Source organism: Athalia rosae, chromosome 3, assembly GCF_917208135.1.
Source record: "Athalia rosae chromosome 3, iyAthRosa1.1, whole genome shotgun sequence".
In the NCBI taxonomy this organism is placed as follows: domain Eukaryota; kingdom Metazoa; phylum Arthropoda; class Insecta; order Hymenoptera; family Athaliidae; genus Athalia; species Athalia rosae.
This window is the reverse complement of record NC_064028.1, coordinates 17,064,960-17,085,324: the sequence shown is the minus strand read 5'-3', so window position 1 is coordinate 17,085,324 and position 20,365 is coordinate 17,064,960. Positions and strand designations below refer to the sequence as shown.

The 20,365-nt window shown below is 45.3% G+C and overlaps 1 protein-coding gene across 8 annotated transcripts in view; it reads right to left on the bottom strand.

Moving 5' to 3' along the window:
- Positions 1–18,772, bottom strand: part of LOC105690654 (RNA-binding protein Musashi homolog Rbp6) — a 468,805-nt gene extending 450,033 nt beyond the window's left edge. For 4 of the 8 annotated variants that reach the window (XM_048652726.1, XM_025747124.2, XM_025747123.2 and 1 more), the window contains exons 1-2: positions 18,278–18,772; positions 16,181–16,221 (exon numbers count right to left, since the gene is read on the bottom strand). In XM_048652726.1, coding sequence (XP_048508683.1) covers positions 16,181–16,221; positions 18,278–18,342 — 106 coding nt within the window. In that variant the 5' untranslated portion in view covers positions 18,343–18,772. The remainder of the gene's footprint in view (positions 1–16,180; positions 16,222–18,277) is intronic. The other 4 variants (XM_025747119.2, XM_025747126.2, XM_025747125.2 and 1 more) reach the window with 2 other exon arrangements.
- Positions 18,773–20,365: the final 1,593 nt, after the last annotated feature.

Here is a 20,365-nt window from a genome sequence, read left to right as displayed (position 1 = left end):
AAATGCCGTGAAAGGAAAACTTTCACAGTTAAGATAAGCGAACCTTTCGATCCGCCCGTTTTTATACTTACATTAGCGGAAGTTTGTCAAATAAGCGAAATAAAAAATGTCTCAAATGTGTCCACACACCGGCCAACGTCTCGAGATGTACCCGCTGAATGTAACTTGGGTGGGTTTTCTTGCTCCCCGTAATATCTCAGGGGCGTCGATAAAATACAATCTTTGACTCGACACGTGGACGTAGAGGATCGGGATGAGGATGAGGATGAGGATGAGGATGAGGTCGGGGATACGGAGTAGTCCTATCGATCGGCAGGAGAGTCGAGGGCCCGCGAGGGTTGCGAGTGGTTGCTTGCAATATCTCACTATGGTAAACAAGTCACGGGATCTGGTTTTCGGGGGAGTATAGTGTGGGGGGGGGGGAGGGGGGGTTAGCGGAAAGTGAATCGGGTGAAATTCGGGGTACAGCGGGAATATTTGCCCTACTATTACGTTACCGTACAACCCCCGTCCGATCTTAGTCTTCCACGCGGTTTTGTTGCCCGTCAAAAGAGGAGGGATACAACGAAGAAGACAGAAAAAAAAAACAAAAACAAACCAGCCTGCGTAGACCTCGGGCGAAATAGAAGGCAGGGTGGATATCTCGAGTTACGTCGATTACTCTTCAAACCAAACGCAAAGTAATAACAAACCCCGAGACGCACCGGCGGCGGGTCTACGACCAGCCGCGGCGAAATAAAACGGCCAAATAAACGCTTACACCGAGTTATTTCTGTTTTCTCAGCGATAAAATTTATCGAAGCAAAGGAACGGTAAAGAAACATCTACTTCGTTACGTCACCCGCTAATTTCACGAAGTACAACTATTCTCGAGGGGTGGCCTATTACAATCGAGAGTGTAAGGACAAGGTATGAGGTGGGATTGAATAACCGAGGAACAACCACTCGGTGAGAGTTGTAGTTTCAAAAGGCCTCCTATAAATCACGGCGAACTGCAGAAGGGAATTAAAGGATAGCGTCGGGGGTAGCGACCCTCCAAGTAAATTCAGACTCTGGTTTCACTACCCCGAAAACTGGCTCGGCCCGTCCACCCACCCACCCATTCCCCCCCCATCCCCCGTCTCGGCGAACGTTTCGACCGGTTCGCCGGGGTGTCGTGAAAAAATGAACGTTGCACCGTTCCCAATTAGACGTTTTTAAAGCAAGGCATTCGTACGAACGCGGGTGCAGAGCACGTTGATTTTGCTCTATTTTCGAGGCAACGCGGTCTAAAAATGTCTCAGTTGTCGCGTGAATTACGGTAAGCGATTTAACCAACTATACATATACCGCACGGTATATATTTAACGTATACTGCGGTAAATATATGTAAATATACGTTTTACCGTATAGACCGTGACATCTGTTCAACCCTTGAAAAGCATTATACGGCTTTTAAAAAGGCTCGCGGTATACCGAAATAAAAAGTTCTACCTCCACTTTCTCAGAGCAACGACAGCGGTAATTCGTTTTTCGTTGTACGTTATCTTCAAACTACACACACGTACGTACATATATACAAAGCACGTTGGTACAACGGAATTTCCGCACGCCTAAAATTCGCAAGTCCATTTTACAACTAAAACCGTACTACCTCGCGCAAACACCGAGTACGTAACAGCCTGCGTTACGCTCATTATTTCTTTTTTTTTTGTATTTTTTTTCTCTTCTTTCTTTTCACAGAGGTCGTATTATCACATTATACGCGCTTTGTCGTCCGACGTCGTCGTTAAACATCATTAATTAAGCCGTATAGCCGTATACGGAAAATATCGGTAAAATAGTTAGGGGGTCGGTCGAAAAACCCGATCGGGATGATAAAATTATTTGTTACCAACGGTATGTAAAGTTGTCCGGTTGAAAAAGAATTGCAAATGTAATCTACTTTATTTGAAAGGGAAAAACGATTCGTGTAATGAAAACTGAAATCATTTCAAAACCCCCTTTTTGTCGGTGTTAATTAAAAGTTCCGACCAACAACGCGTGCACAGTGTCGACATAAACACACACACGTACACAGGTAATACGCACATTCGCGTTCTACCAGGGGTCATAACATCCGCGAACAGAGAATTATATAGACAACCGCGGCGAGAGAACCCGACTATCTCCATCCCCCTACATTCTCATCTCGCTACACACGTATACACCCAAATAGAATAGGTATACGGATGACAAACAGTCCTGCATCGCGATGCACTATTACTCGCGTAACGTGTATGCGGGTATATCGTACACGTTCGCTATGCGTATACCTACGCGTCCGCTATGGTAATGGCGTGGTATGGACTACCGGATCACGCACGTTTACCATTTCGCATGTTCACAACGAGTGAATTCTTAGTGGTGTTCGTGAAAACGCATGTGGCTACGTACGGTGGTACGTACGTACGTATTGCCGGTGCGGAGGTACGGGGGGTGGTGGCGGTGGGGTGGCGGTGGGGTTTCGTACCGCATGGGAACAGCGACGAGGTGTGATCGCCGTGCAGTGTGCACGGTGTCCGTCATATTGATTGGCTCGCTCAGTATTACGTAATGTCATTAACATGTTCGCTTACACATGCGCCCCGGTATCCACCCTTTACAAACCCCGACGCCCATCCCATGACCCTCCCCAATACCCGTAATCATTTCGATTCACCGACAAGCCAACGAGGACCCCCCCAATACCTATTGAGAGATAAACGCATGAATGTGCGCATGGAATTGGTTTGTATACCGCTTTATGGATGTATACACATGTGTGTGTATATATGTACGCGGATCTCTCCGAGAGCTCCACGGGAATGGAACGCATCGCGATATATTCCGTACGTAGTAGCTACGCTGCGTCAGTAAGCCAAAAGCGAATGCGTTTGACGGGAGGATGATGCATCGGGTATAATACTCGCGGGTTTCCCGCTGTTTCCCAGACTTCCGGAGGCACGCCGGCGTTTCACGCAGAGCTACCCCGAGTGTCGAGAGAATTTTACACGCACCTCGAATATCCCGGGAACGTCTTCGCTTCCGTCGAGAGTCGACATTTTTTTTTTTTTTTCGTTTTCTCACCTTCTCGTTCTTTCGATTTCGAGATACGGAAAAGTTCGGCTCTTTCGATTCGCCTCGGTAATCGTGGGCGATTTTTTCGACAGAGCCGAGTGTTCTTCCGGTAAGAAAAAAATTCAATTTGCGGAACGAAAGAATGTCTTCATCGGAATCGACGCCGTCGACTGCCGTGCGTTGGACACACGTAGATGTTACGCGTGTACGGTTATCATGTACACTTTTTCAAGTGGATATGATTCGGCTCGCATGAAATAACTACTCAACGGTACACAACGACAGACGTTTATTTTTAGACGCTGGCCCCCAGCTTTTTCTTTTTTTTCTTCTTCTTCTTCTTCTTCTTCCCCTCCGTCCACTTCTCTCGACGGACTTGAACGGTCTCGTCTACAGATCGACTTGTATTACACGACGGGTGAATCAAACGAAACAATTTTAACGCTAAAAATCACCTGTGGATAATTACGAATGGACAACGAGCCTATATCCAATTTTACGCTGATATTGGAGTAGAAATTTTCTCGTATACAAAATCGTTTCGCATCTCTAACGATATCAAATTAGTCTGGGTGCGCGATTTGGATCTCATCTTTGATCTTTCTACCGTAGTGCGTAGGCGCTCCTCTTTTTTTCTCCGAACGACGATCTGTTTTCTTATTTTTCACAGACAAATAAAAAATCTGCATCTTTTTCACGGCTCAAAGTAATCCCGACCGTGATATAAAGTAGCGTCGCGCGTTCCTCTCGTCATCCGACTGGTGCGTATAAATAGAGAGGACATCGCGTAAGAATTTTCAGAATTTACTTCGAATCCATCGTCGTTACGGTCTTCGGTTTCTCCACGTATGCAGATTGTAAAATACCGTGCATATTCGTATCTCGTTGTGTTCAAACAGTCGCGTGCGCGGGATGCTCGCGTAAAATCTATTGTTGGACGCGTGGGCGAAGGCGCGTGTATTTCGGTATGCTTTTATTAACCGAGAGTGGTAGAAATTTATGTAAACGCGTGGGAATGCGTCGGTACGTAACGCGGCCCTCGGCCGTACGGAAAAGTATAAACGCGTACGGGTACGTATCGGGATCTTCGTGCGGCGCTCGTGCGTCAGGCGGACCGAGGGGATTTACTCAACAAGTGTCGGGATGGTCCGCGACGACGCTGCCTCGGGGATGAAAGAGATAATAGAGGAGAGCGGAGAGACGAGAGAACGGAGGAGAGCTTACGAGAAAGTAGGGGGATGCGAAACCGGGTGAAATTGGAAGGGGGGTAAAGCGACGCTGCGGTCAACCAGATACCGAGGAATTGCCACGACCTTACGATACATGGAAATACTGCTCTGCCGATGGGACGTAAAACAACGTCGATGGCCGTTGAAGAAGATCTCGACGCGGGAACCGATCGACACCAGCGAACATTTTATCATTCTTCCTGATTCGGTTGTAATTCCACCTGGTTTTTTGTGATCAACCGTCGAAGACCGTGAAACGATGATGACAAGAGCCAAGGCGGATAGAGAATTACTAGTTTGAGGAAAGCGTATAGAATGGAGATAAAGAAAAAAACAAAAGGAAAAGAAGTCGAATGTTTCGTGGTTCGGTGGGTAGCGAATAAATTCCAGGGTATTTTCAGAGATACGGATCTATCGTTGCTGCCTCTGGTGCTACGTATAATACACACGCTCGAAGAGGGAGCGTCTACCAATTAACGGTCTGGAAATGATCGTCGACTAATGCGAAATAAAGACTAGTATCTTATACTCTTTTCTTCTTCTCATCTCCCGCACCTTCTCCCCTATTTCCCTGCCCTCAATCTTATCATCGTTTCTAAATCTCCGAGTACATATATATCCTCCTCTTTCGCTGCGCTGCAGCAGATACAGTGGCTGACGCCGCAACTCTGCACACCAACAAAACCAACGATCCGCGAGGTGCCGGAGGATGGGGAAAATCAAGAGATCCCATACAGGCTATTTCAAAAGAGGAGGTGCCGAGATATACGGGAGACAGAGACAGAGGAACGGAATCAACCGGATTTACCGAACGACCCCTATCCGCAAAGAATCGCTGAAGCAATTTCTCAATTATTGTGTACATATAAACTGTAATCTTAATTGAAAGCGAATCTCTTTCGATTTTTCAACGCTATCGGATTAGCGACGGTGCAGCTGCGCTTGCCCGAAACTGGAATCGAGATGGCCAACTGTACTGCGAATAGATAAAAGAAAAGTTTCACGTTGAAATCTTTGAATATTTTCACGATCCGATTTCACATATACAACACCGAAGCAGCTGTAACGCGTCCCTATAGCTGCTCCTGCATCTCCGCTCTTACTGCGAAACAAATGTATCGATCCGCCACGACGTCATATGGATTATCACATCGTTGGAAAACCAAAAAAAAACAAAAAAAAACCAAAAAAAAACAAAAGGAAACTACGAATCGCGAAAATTCTTTTACTCGCGACCCTTGCGCGAACTGGCGTGTATAAATATGTGTGCACATAGGATACGACGTTATGAGGTACATAAGACGTGTACATATGCATATGTATATGTATATATGTATATAATATTCGTTTGGTATACGATGGAATATTAATGGTACGTAAATCTTTGTTCTACACCCCGTTTTTAAGGCCACTACCTCTGGCATTAGTTTCCTGTCGGTGTACAGGCAGGGGCTAATTACTTAACATGTAGCGGGCAAACAGCGCCGCTTTATTGGTTCAGTGCCATATGAATTTATGATACGTATATTAGCTACCCACGGCTACGGGTAGCTATATACAATAAATACATGCCCATAGACCACGTAACTTCGAGCGACATGTACGATACGTACGTACGCAGATATTCCATGTGTATACATATATACATTACATGTAATATCTTCCGCGTGCGTGTACATCCGTGTCCGCGTGTGTGTGTGTGTGTACTTACAATATTATTATTGCATTTCACGCACGCACGCACGCTCGCGGGTCATGTACATACAACGTACGTGTGTGTACACACCGTCGATCAAATTATCGTTAACGTCTTATTGGACCGCCGTTTCTCCTTATTATACCGTCTGTACGTCGTATTACACCAGACGTTTCGAGTGAGGCTCGTTCTCGTCATATCGAATGCGTTCCAACATTTTTCCAGTAAAACGACGATAACGATATCGTATATAGTAACGCACTGAAATTAGGCACCATACAACTAATACGCCTCGGTTTAATTTTCAACCATTTGTACGATGCTTAAAGTTACGCATTTACGGGTCTACAGAATGACTGTAATGTACCCGGCTATTACAAGTAAAGGTGCACAGGTGGACGAAATACACGTATATATATATACAGGGTATTCATAAATAATTGTGCAACACTCAAGGGGTCGATGAGGTGCACTTGAACAAGTAATTCGAGATGAGCAACCCCATGTCCGGAGACTTCGCTATACATGGCGTCGAAGGTCGTGGGTTAAGCGCGTGGTCGCTGCCCATTATGGCGATTATCTGTATTAATTGGAAACTCAAAGATTGATAAATAGTACACCGAACGAATGGAGTACAACCTGAAGTCCCGAATCATCTTCGAAATTTCGAGCGTATTGCAGCTTTCGAGTGAGTGGGACGCGCGTTGGTTCGCCGATGACCAGGCGTCGACCGTGCTCTTCACCTGCGACCCCCTCTGTATGCACGTATATCCGCTGAGAAGTCGCGTGACTCCGAAGTAGGAAGGTGTATTTCTCCTTCTGTCATCTTCATCTTTTTTTCTTTCTCTTGGTAAAAAAAGGTAGGCGTATACTTATAAAACCGACGAAACCTCCGCGATAAATTCATACGTCGTAGGTGTGTATCGTGTACAACAACACGATATACACCTGTAACGAAATGTACTTCGTTTCAACTGTTACGTCAGAGAATGTAGGATACGTTTGTATCTACGTAAATCGCGGATCATGTTACGTGTATAATACGAAAAACCTAGCGCTAATTGGACCACGTATATCCAACGTTGCAGCAAAACGGTAGACGAGTGACGATAAGAAGAAGAAGATCCGAAGCTAGTCGCTGTGGGGGGTTGAGAAATGACAAAAATGTGACTCGGCACGTTCCTTCTCGCGCCAAGTTTAACTCGCTATAGGTGGCAGTGTTCAGCTCCGTTTGTGCGATAACATCGTTTCGTTTGATTCCTCTGAACTTGTGCGGTGGTGAAAAAAAAAGAGAGAGAGAGAGAGAGAGAGTAGAGTAAAAATGGGAGAAGAGAGAAAATAAGGAAAATTACACCGTGGCGGCAGAACTGAGGTAGTTTTTTGTGCGTTTGACACCGTGCACAGGCGAGGATCACACGAGGCCGTGCACGCTTGGCTCCTTGCTACACCACGCGGTCACACGGTTCCCCCGTGTCAGGCGAATAAAACAAACAAAAAGAAAATGTACAAGAGAAAAGGAAAAAAGTAACGTGAGATTAAAAAAGATCAAAGAATTTTTCACGACCAGGTGCTTCCCACTGCAGCTTTTGGACGACGACAAAGACGTTGTATATGTAGATGCGGGGAAGAGAGAGAAAAAAAAACAACAAACAAACAAACGAACGAAAAGTACATTATTTCCGGATGCTGTGGGGGGTGACAGAGACCGCGGAATCTCGTCGACGTACACCGCCGTCATATAGTCGTAATATAAAGCTCGCGATGAGCTTGTTTCGTTGATCGCTATCTACCGACGTCTGAAATAGACCATTGTCAACACGTGGTTACGCGGAACTATCTAAATTAGAGTCGGGATCTAACACTGGCACTCCATGGCGATGACAAAAGTACGTCGTAGATCGTGGTATATTATTGATACTCGTGAATCAGCGCGTATAATAGGCGTATACACACACACGTATGGATCGCCGTAAATAAACTCACACATCATCCGGTAATGAATAGTTACACACATATACATATACACACCTATATTAGTACAGGTGTACGTGCGGCTATTACACGCACCGGCGCTCATTTAGCCAGAGCCGAATGAATTTCGGTACTCCCCCGCGGATTCTGATGCCCGACGCGGATTGAAATGACTCAAGGTCAGAAACCTCCGACTACGTTGGCCCCGCGGTACATCGCACGTAGTGTGCGCTAATCCAATTCTTTCCTCCGCTCGCTCGGACCATCGCGCGATGCGAAAGGCCACGCGATTACCACGTGGGTTGGAGCCGGACCACCGTACGGTTACAACCGCGAGATCAACTTCGTCGGAATTTGAATGGGACTCCTATTTCCACAAACCGAAATCAACGGAGACCATCCTCGTCGGCCGATGACACGACGACTTCGAAACCAGAGATTCTCGCTGAGGTAAAATCAGCGAAATTATCATTAGCTCGACATTTTTCCGTCGCATCAGCTCGAGCGTCTACCTGCGACACGCTTCGATTTCCGTACGGCGCGATTTCGCTGAAACTCGACGGTTAAGTTCGGTAGGCGTAAAGAAAAATAAAGTGGAGGGAATCGAGTTACGCGAAGTGCGGAGTCGAGATATCGTTACCGGGGCACGAGTCGCGTGTAGGTGTGGTATAAAATTGGAAAGAGAGAGAGAGAGAGAGAGAGAGAAAGTCGGATAATAAGTCGACGGTAGGATGTTCGAGGCACGAGATATATAATACACTCATATCCATACATACGGTATAAGGTATACCTCTTGTCCCACGCGGCGAAATTCCTCAGCATCTGGTAACGTGGAAATTGGATACCCCTGTTACCCGTGTAGGGCGAGTGGCACGGCGGCATGCGGTATGCCGATATATAATGTATGCACGCCTTTAATATCGGTAGCAATTTAGCGACTTACGACTACGTAATTTCACCTGATCGCGTAAAACCATCAAACGCCTCGCGTAAACGAGTTACAAGTGTACGTACGTACAATATAGGTGGGTGACGAAGATAAACGAAGCTTACGAAAAATTCAAGAGAAAACGCTTCAACGTTTGATATCCATATCGTCCCGAACGCGATTGTCTTCCGAACGAACGCGGACCGGGCGAACGCACGTTAATTCCGAATCGGATCAAGGATCAAATGACGCTAAACGATACGTATACACGCTTGTGATTACCGGCAATTGACGTCGATTAAAAATCATTGCCCCTACGTTCGGTCGTCGTTTTATTTCGTTGCTTTTTTTTCTTTTTCTTTCCCGTGCAGATCGATACTCAAAAATCGCATCTTATACCCGCGAATAATTTTTCGCGATTCGAGTAAGTGTACACCGAATCGCGGACAGAGGGTAAAACCACATGCAAAAATGATCGCGAGAACACTGTAGATTCAATTTTCGCTATCAAACGTTGGAACGGATGATTCACGATATTAGCGAACGTAAAATCGACCGGGAATAGCTCGCGCTCTTCTGAAACGAGCGAGAACGACCACGCTATCTTTCCGTGTCTTAGGTCAGGAGACCCAAGCGAATCCGCTGCAGCCTTGTACTCTGCCTCACCAGCAATATGATGTATCGGCTGCCGACTGTCGTCGTCGTCGTCGTCGTCGATGTCGTCAGGTCAGGGGAAAAAAAAAAAAACCAAAGTAAGCGAGAGAAAATAAAAAGTGTCTCTCCTCTTGATATCTTTTCACAGTTTCTCGATGACTCGTTGCGCGGTCCGATAAATCGGGAGAGTCGATATACTTTCGATTCGCCAACGACTAATCTTCCCCTTTTTCAGTCTTCTTTCGTTTCTCTTATTTCCATCGATCGGCGCATCCGTGTGATCCGCGCCGGATGTGAACGAAAGACAAAATTATTCGTCAAGTCACACTCGTACTAATCCAGATCTTTTGATTTCAGATACACCGGATCGATCGATCTTTTCTTATCTAGAGCTGTCCGAAACTAGACGTGAGTCAGTTATCAGCGGACGTTTAAGCGACTACGTGACGTACGCAAGTCGCGTTATGATTTCTGAAGCACGGAGAGAGCGCACATGCGATGATGAAATATGGAAGTTTGCTCCAAGATTTTGAAAAAGAAAAAAGAACGCGATTCGAAGCCACGACTGTACACCGTACACGAGGACGGGACGATACCCGCGTCGGATGATAAACGGATATAATTTTCGTCGTCGGGGATTAGTTTTCTACGACGCGTATAATTTCCATAGGAAAGTACGTATCGTGTGCACATGCCTGTGTCCGGCAAGCGCACGTGGATAGCAACGAGTTACAAGGTGAAAATATACGTGTTATCCGTCCGAGGCAAACTATGGCTTTGCTTATTTACATATGTATACGTATATATCTTACGTATAAATATGAAGGATTCGATCGACTCTTGAGATCCACTCGGTTCCTTAATACCCGTAGCTGTGCGTACGGTTATACCTGGTATTACTGCACGGACCGCTTCGGGAGCCACGCGAGTCACGGAACACTCGGATTCACGCTTGAGGCCAAAACTAACTCAGATTATGCACGTACTACACAACAGCGAAGCTCGTGAGTTCGACGACCCTGTGTATGTGATACGAAGTACTCATCTCGTATATCGCGGATAGAACCCGATACAGCTAAGCGTGAGTTTAATACGAATATCTTATTCTCCTACTTCCTGCAAAAAAAAAACAAGAAACAACAAAAAACAAAACTTATAAATAAAAATGCGTCACACGCGTCACGACGACGAACGAAAAATTATCCCAAAGTTCGCCAGAGCGACGAGAAGAAAGAAGATTTCCTGACAGCGCGATCGTGCCATTTTGAAAATTCGAATAATTCGCTCGTCCCTCGCTCAAAATTACGCCCTCCGCGAAGCTGTTTTTTTTTTTTTTTCGACAAAAAATAAAGTTGCACGGGGGATAGCTTACGAAGGGTTAACGAACGCGCTCGTTCCGCAACCCGGCGAAGTATTAAGGAAAGGGCTTTGTCGAAAGTATTAGACCGCCGCTATTCGGAGTAGTCGGACGGACGAGAAGACCGGCCGTTTTTTTTTTTTCTTCTTTTTTTTTTTTTTTTTTTTTCATTTATGTCAAGATTGAGGTGGAGGTGGAGGGTTCAGGAGAAACAGAGATAGGCCCGGCTGCGATAAAGAAGATAAACAGGGGAAGAGGAGAGCGAGGGCTGCGGCGACGTCCGCGTCTCTCTTCCAACGGGCTTGCGGAAGGTGGTTCCGTTCGTTCGTTTCCTTACATTTCTCCGAGCGAGTTGTTCCCGCCGCTCTCCACCCTTCGCGAGTTGCTTCGATTTATATCGTTGCGGAGCTACACGGACACCAAGGGTTTTACCGAAGAACGGGTAAACGGGTTCGAGTCGAAAGGGGTTTTCCTGGGAAACGGGAAATGAAATCACGTGTTCAACGTTAATTAGTTTCCCCATCTAGCACAGCACCGTGAAAATTCGAAATACCCGATGATACGAACGAGGGTGTGAAACGCGTTTACGCACAAACTTCGTTTCTCTTTACGTTACGAAGACGATGTCTGCGATGATAAGCTGCGTAATGGGCGTCATTTCGCAGTCTCGAAACGAGACACGATGATCGATCGGAATTTAAGAGCTGTTAAAAAATGAAGGGGGTGAAACGTAGTCTACTGAAAAATTGCAATCATATCGTCCACGCCACGGTGATCAATTCGCATTTATTATCTCCTTCATCACTCGGATGCAGCAACAGCTGCCTGCCTTGAGAGACCTTTCACCACTCTTCAAATTCGAACTGCAGTTTAACGCTCTACGGTACGTAGAGCGGAGTCATCTTGATACATTGTATATGTGTGTGTGTGTGTGCGTGTGTCTGTGTATATATACATGTATATTTTCACCAATGATGGATTACCTCGCACATTTGCTGCGCGAGATGAAGGAGTACAGTAGGTATTTCAATTGAAGCATTTTATCCACAGTGTTACCGTACGTTGGAAATACGTCTTCATTCATAGCCCGTAGCTATTACGTTTACTCACTCGATCACTATAGAGAAACAAAACTTTTCGTTAGATTATTATATCCGTAAACGACGACATCGCCGTGATAACGACTTCCCGATGAATTGATGATCAACGATGTGAGTTTAGGTGTTAATGCAAACAGAAAGCCTAATCACATACGGTGGTGCAGATATTACTATTAGACACAATACCCCTTCAGGGTTAATGTTCAATCCGGCTTGACGTTATCAAATCTGTATACCAGGCAATTTCTCACGTCATAATTTTCGTCAACGTCGTTACATCGACGGCTCAGGTACGTACGTACGTACATATATGTAAATCGAGCGCTCGAATATCACAGTCTGGTCCGAATACCCGCAAGACCGCGTTCGATACGATTGGACACGATTCCATTGTGGGATAGAAAACGGGGAAGAAGAAAAAAAAAAAAAAAAAAAAGAGGAAAAGGTATCTTTTTCTGCGATTGATTCGTCGCGGTTGGTGCATAACGTTGTACAGAAGAAGGTATATACCGTAGTCGCAAGTCACGGTGAAAGCGCGCCTGCAACTCGCCGAGCTCGTATTTCAATGCTCAACTCTCAATATCGACGGTATAACGAGGTATGATTCAAAGATATAATCCATCCGGCAGAACAGTCTTCACGATCAAGAATACACTACGCTACGTAGCACGGATTATGTCACTCGATTCTCATGATACTACGTACTATAAATAGAAATATACATCCAAATATCGAGCGAAACGTACTGTAAACCACGGATATTATCGGCGTTATAACCGGAGAAAATAAATAAATATCAACCCGCAATGACTGCAATTCTACCTTCTACCTTCGGGTGTACGCTCGAATTATCATTTTGGTATAATTACCGGTCGCGAGAGCATAATGTGACAAGGTAGCAGGGGGGGAGGGGGGGGAAAGGTATAGCGAAATCTACGCGTATAGAAAGTTCGACGGACTTCGCATCTAGGTAATACAAGCTTCTCGGAAACTTCTTGTACACCGTAGTTTGCCGCAGTACCGAGCGATAATTGGCAGATAATTGCCCCACGGTTTCAACCTCTATGTTGAGTTGAAATGCCCTGTACATACATACATACATAACTGTATCGTAAGTCTCTGGAGTGTCGCCGAACCTTGCACCACCTCCAGCTATATACCTACGACGTTTGGGTGATTAGAAATTTTATGGGAGTTGCAATCGATCGATTGAATTTTTGGAGCCTAATTTCGATCGGAATTTAAAGCAGCTCACTATAATCGGTGACATTCTTCTCGTTTCGTTCTTGTTCAATAGCTCGTCGCTGCGTACGAAAGGATAAAAAAGCGCGCGATTCTTTCAACAGAACTTGACTAACGGCACAGACTTAAATTATTGTCGAAGGTTGTTTTATGTAATCGCGATGTGCCGCGCAATGGCTACGTGATTATTGAGATCGTGACAGAGAGGAGCGTGCGTGTCGAGCGAAACGATTCGAAGAAATAACCTCGCAAACTACGGAACAACAGCCTCCTCCCGAACTCTTTTTCTTATTCTCGCCTCTGCACCTCTTTTCGTCACGGTCTTTCATCTCACTCTTTATCGGGGATCTTCTTCATCGCTCGCTTCCTCTCTCGCGATATCTTCGATTCTTTTTGCCTCGTGCGTGCCACGCGAGAATGACGTTATGTAACGCTAGGAATAACGCTGATATTACTATACACAGCTAACCGCCGCTCCTCCACCTCCGCCTGTTTACCCCAAGTTAGATTCTCTCTCTTCCTACGTACGTACGGATGTTGCGTTACACCATGCAGTGCGTACAAACGCGTCATGCACGTCTCCGAGACCTTCTAATACACATAATTTGTTTTTAGACAATTTTCAGTAATTATATCCTCGTACGTGTAACGTACGTGTGTGTACTCGCCTCGCGTTATAACGGCTGCACACAAGTTACGACGCGAGGAAAATTTTCTATGCAATCTCTCGCTCGCCAATCACATCTTACAATTAGCTCATCAAAATTCCCCCACTATCTTATCTCGCGTTGTTTTTTTTTTTTTTCTTTTCATCTCTGTTCCCAACGTCGTTTATTCAATCATGAATGAAAAATAAACGCTATATATATATAATCAAAATTCATTAACCTCTTTTTTTTTAACGGTTATTTTCCGCATCCGCTTGGGGGGGAAAAAAAAAAAATAAAAAATCAGCAAATTATAACCGATAGGATCGTATCGTCCGCGAAGATGTCGCAATGTGACGAGTGTGAGGAAAATGAGAATAAACTCGAAGAAAAAAATAAATAATAAATAGAATAAAACAGTTGACCGACAGCCAGACTTTTATCTCGTTTTCTCTCCGATTCTCTCGCTCTCTCTCTCTCTCTCTTTCTCTCTCCGTACAGCCGGATTCCGTGATCTATTTCCAGACTAAACTCGAGTCCTTAAATATATCCACGTGCTATAAGTGGGTATAGGTAGTACATCTGTATGAATGCTTCAACGTTACCAGTCTTTTTGAATCGGGCTACACGGGATCACGACGGCGAATCTACGATCAGTTTCTTCATAAATTGGAAGAAAAGTGGGGCGGTAGTTGGTCATTATTTCACGATGCACGGACGGGGAACCCGTGGGAGGACAGTGTCGCGAATCTAGCCTTGAATCGAAGGAAATTTCCTCGTTCGAATCTAAATATGTTTTATATAAAGAAGAATTGACGTAATTCGAATAACGAGCAAAGCGCAGGTACAAGTTTTGCCGTTATCGTGGTAGGGAAGCTAAGCCGAAATTGAACGCGTGGAAATCCGGTAGAAATAGGTAAACACGGCAATATATGCATTCGCACGTGTGCTTTTACGATCTCATCTATATACGTTGCATATACACGTATATGTATACATGTCTTGTACTACGTACGCCCGGAGTACGTGGTAAAAATGTTCTGGAGCTGAAAGTTGTGCAGCAGCAGAGGCAGCGGCAGCAATCCGCAACGCCAACCAACGGTGATAAAAAGAAAAGGATTAAACTACGGGTTGAATAATAGTCCCGGGCTTGCGTTGTTCCCCATGTTATGTATATCGCACATATGCGTAAGTATAGGTGGGTGGTTATACCTACACAGGTGGGTGGGTCGGTACTTGATAATATCTTCGTCGCGTAATTAACCGCGTCGCAATACAACGGCAACGACAACCGACAACGACAACGAGAGGAGGAGGAGGAGGAGGAGGAGGAGGAGGAAGCGTAGTAAATACGCTATATGCTCGTATGCAGATGTACCTACCTACCTATATATTCGCAATTACATATACCTATTTCTATTTCAATATAGCCATAGATGTACGTATCCGCATTAGAATAGACGCAGCATCGTTTCTCCGTACGTACGTACGTAGAGACTAATAGCTGCCGCTGATTTTGCGCTACGTCACCGTATCTACACACACACACACACACACACACACACACACCACACCTGTACATCACGTTGCACGTAGGCAAAGTCAACGTAGGTGGGTGTACGTGGCGATATACATGCGCGCGATATCGTAATGTGTCCGGTAAACCGGATATTGGATCAGGAACTTTTGCTTCGCTTTTTCAATGGGCATAAGCCCGCGACTCAATATGCACAGACCCATCCCAGCTAACGATCTCTACCTGCCTGCCGGCCGACCGACCGACCGACCGTTCAAATAACCAAGAACATAATCAGCCGCGGCTAACAGGAAGGACGGGAAGTATACGAATTACGTAAACCGGAGATCGAAATGAAATAATTTATACGTCGATTGGCGATGGTCTTGTCGGCCGACCGTCACTGTAAATAGGTATGTACGACATACGTATCTCCGCGCGTCCGTCTCGGCAGATGCATCGCGAAGCTACACGTGACCGGACTATGAGATAATATTGCGTGTTAAGAAAGACGCGGCCTGGAATCCCGTCGATAAGAATCGTGGGCCAGAATGTATCGGACGAAAATTATCATTTCTCTATATTTGAACGGAATCCGAAGCTCCGACCCTACGATTCGTTTTCCTTTATTTTTATCACACGCGACGCGATAACGATAATACCGCACCTGATTCGGTTCTCGAATGGATGAAGATTGGGATATTATTATTACAAATGGGCTTCTTATTCGTTGTTATTATAGTTAAAAGTAGTGTGTCTCACCTGGACTGGTTTGCCAAGACAGACCACCGATGAACATTTTCCTAGAAAAGAAAGATGAATCCGTCAGCACACACCGCATGATCGTCTGGCTCCAAATCGTTGTATGCGAATGGTACGTAGTATAAGGTGTTCGCATAGGGGGGTGTAAGCGCAGCTTTTATTAGAGCTTACTACCCCGTTGCGATTGGGATTCCATATTCTCTCGCCAGGTGTCACCACACTTCAATAAACTGAACTTTTTAAACGAAAACATAAATTTTTCCTTTTCCTTTTCCATTTTTTTTTTTCTCCTTTCTTTTCTTCGTGTTTTATGATTTTGCTTTTTTGCCTTACTTATCTTTTTCATTTTTCTATACATGAAATTCTTTCTTTTTTTTTTTCTTTGATTTAATTGGGATTTTTTTCGTACCGATTTCTGATAATTAAATAAATTAAATGAAATAATTATCGAACAACTGGAAACATAGAACCACTGATGGAATTTATTATGCATTTTATTTGTATCATCGCCTCGACGCACGCGATTCAGTCGGTCTAGCCTGCTCTCCTGTGCACGAATAAAAACTCGAGAGGGAAAGTATGAAACTCAATCATCCCCGATTATGAAAATCCAGAGCTCGGGTAATCGTGATCAATGGCGAAATTCAAGAGGAAGATAACGAAAAATCGGCGACCGTTCTGCAAGGAATTCGTCGTGAAATGAGACCGTTCCGTCCGTCACGACCCGATCGAAAACAATCGGGTGTACAATATTGAAATGTTCTTTTTCAAAATTTATCCGTTGAAATGTTTCTAGTCGTGAATACCGAGGTGAACATTTACCGCGTTCAACATCCACGGGCTGTACAGGGGGAGGTGAGACAGGGTATTTAAATATCGATCTTGCGGCGCGAAGGCCAACGCGCGACCGGTGGAATTCGAGACTCTTTAACGTGGTGGTAGTGGAGGAGGTGGTGTTGGTGTGGTGGTCGCGCCGGTGGAGGTGGTGAAGGTGTACGCGAGAGTAGGGCGCGTTTGAGCAAACAAACGGACGAGGGACGTCGTTCCTCGAGGTTCGTTTGACAAGACGCGTGCAGAACGCCGAGAAGATACATATTTTATGTGCAGCTACGTCGCACGTATGAGAGCAAGAAATGCATTTATATACGGAAAACTGAAGCGAACGCGGGGGTGCGCGTGCATGCGACGATAAAGAGAGAGAGACGGTAGTGCTGGGGGTGGAATGAAAAGTGAGCAGAGAATTAGAAGATGAAATATAGAAGGCAAACAGAGATCTGGACGGACGGATGAAGGTGAATCCATCACAGCGATGAGGTTTCATAGAATTCGAAGAGAATTTCAGAAGAGAGAGAGAAAGAGAAAGAGAGAGAGAGAGAGAGAGAGAGAGAGAGAGCGGCTGGACCGCGGATCGAGTGCATCGCGCGTGAAGCATGCGAACGGCTCGATGCATTTTTTTGGTTTCCTTGTTTTTTGAAGTTAAACGTTGGATACAGGAAATAAAACTCATATATTAAATTTATGTGTTGGCAATTTATTAAAAACAACCACTATCCCATCATATATATATATGTGTGTATATATATATATGCTATGTATATATATATATATATAATAAACTCTTCGAACAACATAACACCATAATTTAAAGGACAAATCACCATACATATGTATACGAACATGTGTATACACATCAAATAAAAACAACCCCATATATATCCATATATATATACATATATATTTATTTATCATATAGGTATATAGATATATATCATTTATTCCTTTTCTACATATATCCGTATACATATATATGCCACTCCAGAAAACGGAACACAACTTATTTTTTTTCTTTTTCTGTTTAAAAATTATACAGGCCTTAGCACACTTGGTAACTGTATTTTTTAGATGGATTTTTTTCTCCTACGCTTTTTTTTTTTTTTTTTTTAGTTTATCAACGATTTTTTAAATAGCGATTACCCCGATAGGAGAATTTTTTTTTTTTTTTCATTTGCTTCATTTTTTTGCTTTTTTTTTTTTTTTTAATTAGTAGAGATGAATGAATATTTATCGTTATAAGATTATATTTTACTCGTTTCGTACCCTGGATCATTTGGCACCTCGGCGGGTGATCCGCTGGCCACTATCTCCTGACTTTGGGGCTCCATCACGATTTTTTTGTTGTTGTTTTGGTTTTTTTCTTTGTCGTACGTATATATATCTCTTTGTCGTATCGAGGGGGTTTCTCTGGTTTTCGGTTCGATTTTTTCGTATTACCAATCGGGGTGGTTTCGATTGTTTTTTTTTTGTTTTTTTTTTTTTTTGCTTTCGGGAGGGGATGAGAAAACCGTATACGTGCGATATACGAGCGGTGTCGACGTCTGATCGGTCAAGTCAGTCAGTCGGTCGTTGACGACGGTGACGACGATGACTGCGGCGACAATTACAGACGACGCGGTCTCTACTACTGACTACTAAAAACTAAGACGAGTTACGTGGTTACGACGCGACTGCTGCTGACACGGGCGGCGGCCACTTCTCCTACGTGCGACGCGCTCTGTGAGACGTTCAACGCGACACTGCACTCGCGGAGCGGGGCGGGGGTTTCCCCGAGGGGGAAGAAGAGGGGTGCAGGGGTACGCGGCACGGGTGGTGGGGCACCGATTCAGGGGCGGGGGACCGAAGCTTTTGGGGTGGGGCGGTAGAGGGGAACCGCACCGCGGCGGCGAAGGCAGCGTTAGGAGAAACGGGAAATAAACGCGCTTGCGCTCTGCCATCCTTTTACTCTCATACAGAACTAAAAGCTATATGCCGCGGCTGTATGGACCGCGATGGTCCTCTCCGAACCTCGATCCCCCGTAACCCACCGCCGGGTCCCCCCCGTCCCCCTCCCTCCCCCCGTCCCCCTCCCCCTCCGCCTCCCCGTGTTCTCTCAAAACTACCTTCCTCTGGAACGGACCGCGTATACCTACCGGAATCGGTGGAAACCGTCGGGCGAACGCTACGCCTTCGATTGGTTCATCGAAGGATCCGATCATCCTCTTCCTTTCCAACGTTATACTCGCCTGTTACGAGCGAACCGAGTCGCGAGACCGTCGCTGCCTCGACGGATTAAATCGCAAGCCACGAGGTCATGCGGACACGGAGGTACGGAAAAGAAGCACCGATTTTCGTTACGGCGACGCCGACGTCGTTACCGATGATCTTTTCATCTAGGTTCCAGTTTCGATTATCTTTCCGGTTTTTTTGTTCTCTTTTGTTTTGTTTTTTTTGTTTTTTTTTTCACAGAACGCGAAAGGAAAACTCTTCGTTCATTCAGAAATACAGGAGGTCGCGAACGGCATTCACCGGACGTGCGATCCTCACCGACGATTTATCGTTCTCTTATACTCGTCCCATTTCTCATCGGATCGATCGATTCGTTCCCACACACATTGGATACCTCGAAACTTCTTACGCCACATCGAATTGTATTATTATTTCCGAATCACGGAAGTTTATTAAGCACATGGGTATGCACACAGTGTAAACTGTACCGGGGTGTAATTATTTAACGCTACACAACAACGGCCCACGGTAAGTATAATACGTAAGTTTGCGTGTAAAGTCAAGCGGTTTGCAGCTAAAGAACGCGGTAATAGTTACGGGCAATGATATAGGTACCATGCATACGTACGGACGTAAAGTACTTTCAGAGTAGACGCGCCGGCACACCGTTACTCCACCTAGCCGCTCCGTTGCACGATTTTCACGTACAGAACGAAAAGACCTATATCGTGTGCGTGCGTGTGTGTGTGTGTACGGAACCGCGTTCATTCTCTTTATTTTTGTTACGCGTGTATAATTTCGCTCGCTCGCGATTTGTCGACTATTACGTTACACGCTCGGACAAGTATAATATTCGTGGAGGGGCTTAAATCGATTGATTTCCCCCCCCCCCCCGTGTCGGTCAGCGGCTTTTCACATATTTCCCGTGACTTATATTCGTCGTAAGAACGTTCCTTTGGCCTCTTCCCCCCCCCCCCCCCCCCCCCCTCCCCGGGCTTCGATCGGCGCTTTTCGTCGTCCTCGTCGTCGGAATTTACCGCACACATCCGATCGAAGGAGGAAGAGCCTTTTACCCCATTTTCCCCGGTTACGTCGTTAACGAAGGTTTTTCAGACGGTCCGTACAACCGCCGAACGGCATTCA